This window comes from Lolium rigidum, chromosome 7 (genome assembly GCF_022539505.1).
Source record: "Lolium rigidum isolate FL_2022 chromosome 7, APGP_CSIRO_Lrig_0.1, whole genome shotgun sequence".
In the NCBI taxonomy this organism is placed as follows: domain Eukaryota; kingdom Viridiplantae; phylum Streptophyta; class Magnoliopsida; order Poales; family Poaceae; genus Lolium; species Lolium rigidum.
The window spans coordinates 331,928,247-331,936,621 of NC_061514.1; the positions used below are offsets into that span (position 1 = coordinate 331,928,247).

Here is an 8,375-nt window from a genome sequence, read left to right on the forward strand (position 1 = left end):
AGTAATATAAAACGTCCATTATCGAAAAAGATGTCAGGCGCACTCTTCCAAGTTCCGCGCCTCCATGTGTTTGATCATGCCCACAAAATGACTGAACCGAAGCATAGCATCCGCATCTCAGCAACAGCACATTGGAACATTCAAGCTATTCCAAAAAGAAAGCTAAAAGTGTCTTCCCTGTCAAAACAAAAAGGCAACAATGTCTCCACACAAGCAAATAATTTTCCCACAGAAAACATCAACGAGAAGAATCCGCTGCAGACTACATAAAAGGCAAACTACTACTAAGTCTCAACTCGCGCTACATAAGAGCATTCTGACAATTGGATCGCCATACGTAATTCCACACTTAATCTTACATTCTCACTTCTCCACCAAGAATACCAACATATATGTCACGGCTTTGAAAGCACACCTCAGCATCACACAAAAATCATGGTTAATTTCTTGCCTATCAGATGCTTGACAGTTAATCCCCCCAGAAGTCCAGTTCGTGCTTGGCAAGATCTTCCATGGACTGCTGGTCATGAAGATCTGGCACAAAATCAGATAATGGATGAGTCAACTGAGTAGCTTTTTCATCACTTAATAGAATAGTCTGACAAGATGTCCATTTAACCACATTTATCTTTTCACAAACGTGGTGGTAACCTGATAAGGGATAAAGTACATAATGATGATAACGCAAATAAATATGAAACCACAGATGAAGGGAAGGTCTGACTCACAAGCACTCCCACTGCGGCAGACATATATCTTCTCAAGGGATATACCATTTGCCATGAACATATGTGCCAACATATGGACTCTGACATCATCCTTCGAGCATTTTATCTTCACAATTCTAACATGATTGCACGTAAATGATCTCTCCTCCAGTTCAATGCCGGTTTTTGATGGCTCTCTGGTATTGAAGTCCTTTTTACAGAACAATAAAATTGTTACAAGTCATATATATATAATCAGGTTAGGGTACACAAGACTTATACAAAGTGTCTCAATAATCAGGTAGCATACAACAAATATGTAACTACACATACCAATTTCAGGTGGAGAAAAAGTCTCTCTATATTAGGTGAATGCTGCAGCAAGAAAATTAATGCATCAAAATCAGTAGCCATACACCATTCACCGAGGGACAAGGTCTTCAGGTTGATAAAGGTTGGACACCTTTTCAGTTCCCTACTCAGAACCACCTTCATAATGCATACATAGAGAGTATTCAGCAAAGAACAATGATAATCTGCATTAACTTCATATTTGGCATACAGATGCAAGGGAATTATTTAATACGGAGAGAAGAAACCCAAAAAATCATATAGCTACAATAATACCCAAAACTGTAATCATTTGAAATGATGGCTGAGGTCACCTCAAAACTCAAAAGTAACTGATGAATAGTGACACCTTAAAGCTACACACTTCCATATCTAAGCTAGAGGTAACCAGATTTTAATATTGCAAATCAGAAGTATACTAATTGGGCACTCAGTGTTCTAGCGTAGGGAACAAATAGTTTTTCAGGAAAATCAGGAGAACAACTGTTCTGTATAAATAACTTTGGCTATATAGGAAGCACGATATATTTACATGCTGAAAGAGGGATATCAACAATAGCAGGTGATAGCCTATACATACCTCTCCAGCATCAGCCAACAACTCCAAACTGGTAGCACTCAAAAGGCTGTCAAGAATATTACAGCCACCTAAAACTGTACTATAATTGCATCCATCATTCCCTCCATCGTCATGATAGTTACCCTCTCTGCTGAAATTCTGGCCGTCCCCAAGGTAGCCACTTGCAATATCACTATATTTTTTGTAGGTATTCTCATCGCTCTCGATATCACCGCCATAACCATACCTATCCTTGTAACCATGAAGTGCATATCTTTTTGGAGGCAACCCATGTCCACATCGAATCTTGTAGTTGTCGATCTTATCATTATCATCATCAGTGGTTTCACCAAACTCATCGTCGTCGTCATCATCGCTGCCGTGTTCAAAATCAGCACTCAAGAAGCAGTCGTCAAGTATGATGGTGCCAGTGAGCAGCGAACCCAGGTTGTGAAATGACGGAACTCGGACATAAGGTGTGACGAGGCGCAGAAGCACGAGGTTCGGAGCAGCAACGGAGAAGTCCAGATTGACCGTGCACTTGAGCATGATCAGAGTCTTCAAAGAGGCAGACTCGATCCGAGTGCCCGCGACCACGCAGTCCTTGAGATCCAGCTCTTCCAAAGACGTGCAGCCAGAAGAAAGCTGTCGGAGGATCGTGCAATCGAGCCTGGCGTAGGCCAGCTTCAGGACCCTGAGGTGGCAAGAGACGAAGGAGACGCCGTCCAACGGCGCGGGGAATCTGCGATGCCCGACGACGTGGATAACCTGCGCCCTGCGCTTTAGAGCGGCAATGATCCACGTGTCGGCGTCATCGTCGTCGAAGGCTTCCTCGTCGTACTCGTCGCTCGAGCGCAGGCGGAGGGTGACCACGGGCGCCGACACGTCGCGGAAGAGGAGGAGGCAGTTCACGAAGTCGCGGAGCTCGCTCGGCGCGCCGCCGCGTCCGGAGGAGCACGCGCGGATGTCGACGCAGGGCGCGGACGCCCAGAGGTGGCGCCACCGCCGCGCGAGGAGGCCGGTCGGCACCACCTCCCACGCCTTGAGGAAGGACATGATGTGGTGCAGCAGCGCGTCCGGGAGGGCGCTGAGGCGGTCCTCGGCCTCGCCGACGGAACGGGACGTCTTGTCGGCATGGCGGTGTGGACCCAGGTGCCTGGTGTTTGTCCTGCGCATTTCGTCGAACAGGTGGTCTGCAGTTTTCGTCCAAGGGTTGGCAGGCTCACACCGGCCGCAATCTTGCCATCATTTTGCAAGGGAATCTATGGGGAAGGATGCATATGGATATGGGGAGGGGATCTGATAGAGGAATGGAATGAACTTACAGGGAGATTCGTTGAGATGGAGGATGGGGACGATGCTCCTCGCCTCGCCTCGCCTCGGCGCCCCTCAAATCGTGTTTGGGCTCCCGCGGGACCCGCATGTAAGCCAGCAGATTCTTTCCGACTGCCAAGCTGGGCCCACCTGAAAGCTGAAACCCTGAACCCGCTTCCGCCCCCAAAATCCACACTCTCTCCGATCGGCCGCCCGCCCTCTTCTCCCTCCCTCCCGGCCGCCGCCATGAGGCGCTTCCTCACCCACCTCCACCGCCACTCCCATAGCCTCCGCCCATCTCAACCTCTGTCTCGCATCCCGGCAACCAAGATCAACCTCCCTTTCCTTCACTCCTCCCGGCGCCTCTTCTCCGACGACGCCCCGCCGCCGCCCGCAGAGCCGTCGCCTCCCCCTCCTCCGGCCGCCGAGCAACCGCCTGCTCCTCCTCCGTCCTTGGCCGACGTACCAAACCAAGGTACCTTCTTCAAACATCTTAACCCCGGTCGACCCAACGGCCGCACGAACACCAGTAGCTCGACCAAATGCGCCGCCGCAAAAGTTGCATTTTTCGCCTGTCGCCACTCGCACACCACCATCATCTTCTACCACAGATCCGCGCAGGCGCCTCCTGCTCGACCAAATGCGCCACCCGTTAAAATGCCGCTGCCGCCTGCATTTCCTCACTTTCTAGTGGCAGAATTGAAGGACACGGTAGCTAGGTTGCCATCCGTTCGACCAAATGCCCCGCCCAGAAGCACTTTGCACTCAATCTTGAAAAATGCCTGCTCTTCCAATGCCATGACATCATGTGTACCAATATTGAAAAATATAATGATCTTCTGCACCTGTTCTTACCGATGCCTCTGGTTGCAGAGCTGAAGCGGAGATTGGAGGCGTACTACAAGGTGGACGAGGAGACGGAGCTAGCGTCCGTCGCCGAGGCCCTCCTCCAGCGGGGCCTCGCGGACGCGCACAGCGAGACCGACGATGAGCTCATCGAGGAGCTGCGCGACCAGCCGCTCCCCGGGGTCCACGACAAGGACTTTGACTCCGACTTCGACGAGATGCACGAGACGGACGAGGAGCTGCCCAACCTGTACAACGCGAGGGAACATGTCGAGAAGAAGATGAGGAAGGACGAGCTCTTCAACATGGATGACGCCAAGTGGGACGCTATGGTCAAGAAATCATCGGAGGAGCGCGACCGTGAAGTGAAGGCCGAGCTAGTTAAGGGCAAGCAGGAGTTTTTTGCGGAATGCAGGTTGAATGAGATTGACATGGATGAGACCAAGTGGGATGAAGTTGTCAAGGAAGCAACAGAGGAGAGCGGCCTCGGTGACATGAAGGAGTGTGAGGATATCCTCGAGGACATGCTACACTGGGATAAGCTACTACCTGGTCAGTGGAATCTATGTTTCCCACTTCCTCTAGGTTATACCAATGAAGTAGATCTTTCGCAAGTACTACAATCTTTAATTTGCTTGGGTAGAATGTAGTTTCCTTTAACGAACTTGGGGCTAAAGGATGGATGGAGCAGTTTATATTCTCAACAAAATAATGAGAAATAAGAGTTATTTGTCACATTAGTTCCACGCTAGCTAGATTTGTTGGCCAGAGTATTTCAGGTTTGCCAGTTGGGGTCAAATTACAACAAAAAATTAATGAAGTGGTTATTGTTTAATGAGATTGCACATATGTTCAATAATACAATTTTTTACAGAGGTTTCAGTTCTTTTCATTTCAATTCACAAAATGAGTCCAAATGTTTATATCAGTCAAATGAATTATCTTCATTTGGGTTCGTAATTTTCTGGAACTTTTCAAGATTAGCAGTGCACATACATGGTGCATGAAAAGATTGACAGTTTTTCTGTGGTTGTTTGCCATGTAAAACTATAGGTACGAAAGCCTTGCGAGTTTCCTTAAAAATAGTTAGCACCATATTGTGAGAGTTGTTAGTTTTTTATGCGTCTCTGGGCACACAAAGTAGGTGTATGCACAGTATGCTTGTCTTCAGATGGACTGTTTCTACTAAACAGGGGGGCGAGGGTTGTTCTGTGCATTTGTAGATAATTTTGGTATGGTGGACCTATTTTCATATGCTTATTTTATAAAGATAGAGTTGGTATCCATTCAGATTAGCATACTGGCAATATCCTGTCAACCCAATGCACATCTTTACCTGATATGTGGCCCCTTTAATATGCTATATCTGGTTTGCTTTCAATCGGGTGCGTAGTTGCAAACACCCTAGCTATTCACTTCTGCAGGTTAGTACCTACCTCTAGATATGAAGATCCTCCAAATCGGTTTTTGTGTGCATACCTTAGCATACTGTCATATCTGTATATACTGTGTCTGTGCCCTTCTGATATTCTCTATAATTTTGTTTTCTGTGGTTGATATGTTTTTGACTCCTTTTCTATATGCTATATTTACATCAAGATGAGATAAAGCAAAAGGTGGATGCCAAATTTAATGAGTTGGGGGACATGTGCGAGAGGGGGGAGCTTGAACCTGAGCAGGCTTATGAGCTATTCAAAGAATTTGAGGATAAGATGGTCTCAGAGTGCACAGAACTAATGGAAGCAGAGCCACCAACTGTTGATGAACTTTCCGAACAAGATAAGAAGAGTGTTAAGCTGAATGATCCACCTGGTGCGGGACCTGTTCTAAGGTGGGAGTCAACTATTGTCTTTGCTCCTGGTGGTGATGCATGGCATCCCAAAAATAGGAAAGTTAAACTCAGTGTAACTGTCAAGGAACTGGGACTTTCCCGGCATGCTTTCCGTCGACTACGTGAGGTTGTTGGAAAGAGGTATAACTCAGGAAAAGATGAGCTTACAATAACCAGTGAAAGGTATGCCCAATGATCCTGCTTCCAATGTTTATACTGTCTGCAGAACTGTACTACTCTAGATGCATCTGTGCCTTAATATAACATTGACTATAGTCGATCTTGAAATTGCAGACAGATTCTGCATCCTGGTTGTAAAATGAAACATTCGTTAGATGAAGGTTGCAACTGTTAATAATTATCAGATGCAAAAAAAAACATGGTTAACCAAGTACACATTCCTTTACTTGTTAAGTGAAAATAATATCTGTTCTGGAATCCTATATTTTCTGGTTGCCATGTTCAACATTCTCGACATAGTAAGTCAATTTGGTTCGATCTCTATCTTGCTGCTGCCTCTGCACTTAGCGGTGAGGTTTGCTGATAGGTGTCCGCTCAGTTTTGAAGGTGCTTATTAGGTATGCTTAAAATTTCTGCTTTGGCGAATATAAGCTGATGTTTTGATACAGAAAACAGTTAAGAATGCTACTCCCTCCGATCCATAATAAGTGCCTTGGTTTTTTGTTTAAATTTGAATTAAAACCACGACACTTATTATGGATATCGGAGGGAGTATTAAATTTTGGTTTAAATGTGTTATGGTGAAAAACCCTATTAAGATGAAGGTTCTTCGGCTTATCATACATGCAGACTTCAGGATGGTAGTCCTTTTCATTTCATTTCCGTTCTTTTCTTTTCAAGAATACGCAAAAAGCCACTATGTTTTATTTCATCGAAAAAGTAGAAGGTTGGATAGTACTCTTACAACATCACTTGTTGCTACTTGTAGATAACGGTTCAATTGCTTCTGCAGATTTGATCACCGGGAGGAGAACAGAAAGGATTGCTTGAGGACACTGTATGCTCTTGTGGAAGATGCCATGAAAGCGGACGTGTTGGCCGATGATGCTAGAAATGCTTATGTTAAAGGGAGGCTTAAGGCTAATTCTCAGTTTATGGACCGACTGAAGATGAAGACACAGAAATTAAGGCAAGCTGCATAAGGCATGGCTATGGAGCTTCCAGTTGGAACAAATCATCTCTCTTGTCTTCAGTATGGAGACCATCCTGTTCAATATCTGTATTGTTATAAATGGGGGAAATTGTGCCCTTCTGTACTTCTGCTTTTGTTTGCACTCTTTTCTAGGTTTTACTGCATTACTTTGTTCCTTCCAAGAGAAAACTGTAGTTTATTCTGAACATACACCATGCCTGTGCTGCCGTGCAAACCAGTTTGCACAAGCGATTGGTGAAAGACTATGCACGGTACTGCTATTTATTCTGGTCGCTGACTCGACAAGTGATAAACGAAAGTGCTTACTGTCCCCTGGTTTGCTCTGCCAGCCGAGTTGAGAAATTGCTTCTTGCTTACTTGCAAATTGCAATGACTGAGTCTAAATTGTTTAATGGGATAACATTTTTCTCCTTAATACCAGTTCGTAGTGCCAGGCGTTCCTTCTTTGCGTACAATGGCCATCGTCGATGGTGGTTTGCGGTTCAACAACGTACCGAGTTCTGAGCAGTCCTTTGTCTGGGCTTATAGCCTCGTGAGAGGGGCATCCCAATTTTTTTTCCCAAATCTATATAAGCTATTTTGTCCCTACCTGGAAATTAGTGTGCTGATTTCACTGCTGCCGACAGTCTTACTCCATTTAGCATAACGCAGGTCTTTTTTAGTAATGGATCAAAGTGAGATATGAAGTGTTGTACACATGTGAATCAACTTAAATAAAAAGAAACAGTACTTGTATGAATCAAATTCATAAAGTACTCTAACAACGCAAATAGCATAAGAGAAATTCAGAAGAAAAAACAAATATTTTTATTTAAACAGAAGGCTCGACGAGCCCAACTTTAAATCAACAAAGCCCTCAAACGGCTACAACAACACAACAAAAGAAAAGAAAAAACTGGGGGTATCAGTTTGAAATACCAACACTGGTGGTGAAAGTTAAAGCCTAAGAGCATCTTAAACATGCGCGCTATATAGGCTGCGCGCTATAAAAACTGCCGTTTTGAAGCGCGCAGGCGCAAAATCGTCCCTCCAATAGGCGCTGCAAACGGTGCGGCGTTGTAATATTTTTTGGGCGCGGGCCGGTTTGCGCTATCGCAAGCGCTATACTTTGGGCGCCGGCTACAACGCGCGTCATCGCTTGACACACGCGCGAAGAAACCCCGCGCTGAAACTTCCCCGCGCCTCGCTGCCCGACCGCCCAGTCCCTCGCCTCCGCGCGGCCGCCGGCGCAATCCCGGCAATGGACGGGCCCTCCGGCACCCCACCAACCCCTCCCTACTCCGTTCCACCCGCCGCCGCTGTCGCCGCCTCCGTCGCGCCGCTAGCGGTGGCGCCGGCGCCGACGCCGGCAACACAACCGCCGCTGCCCGTGCTCTCTTCGTCCCGCCGCGCGCGACGCTGCACACAGCCGTCACCGCCACGCAGATGGCTGCCGCGCAGGCCGCCGGCAAGGCGCGGGCGCCGTCGAGGAGGAAGGCGCCGTCGTCCAAACGCCCATATGGAGCCGTGGGCGCCGCCTCCGTCGCGCCACCGAAGAGAGTGAAGGCGCCCGCGACCCGCCGCCCGCAGCCTCCGCCGCCTCCTCCACCGACC

The 8,375-nt window shown here is 47.2% G+C and overlaps 2 protein-coding genes across 2 annotated transcripts; one reads left to right on the forward strand and one right to left on the reverse strand.

The window, feature by feature from the left end:
• Positions 1–469: 469 nt before the first annotated feature.
• LOC124673441 lies at positions 470–2,793 on the reverse strand. Its single transcript, XM_047209520.1, has 4 exons — positions 1,639–2,793; positions 1,041–1,196; positions 729–918; positions 470–534 (listed from the first exon to the last, which is right to left on the reverse strand). The coding sequence occupies exons 1-4, from the start codon at positions 2,791–2,793 to the stop codon at positions 470–472; spliced, it is 1,566 nt and encodes a 521-aa protein (XP_047065476.1).
• A 995-nt stretch (positions 2,794–3,788) lies between these two features.
• Positions 3,789–7,146, forward strand: LOC124673442. The gene is made up of 3 exons (XM_047209521.1): positions 3,789–4,329; positions 5,377–5,791; positions 6,582–7,146. The coding sequence occupies exons 1-3, from the start codon at positions 3,789–3,791 to the stop codon at positions 6,769–6,771; spliced, it is 1,146 nt and encodes a 381-aa protein (XP_047065477.1). The 3' UTR covers positions 6,772–7,146.
• Positions 7,147–8,375: the final 1,229 nt, after the last annotated feature.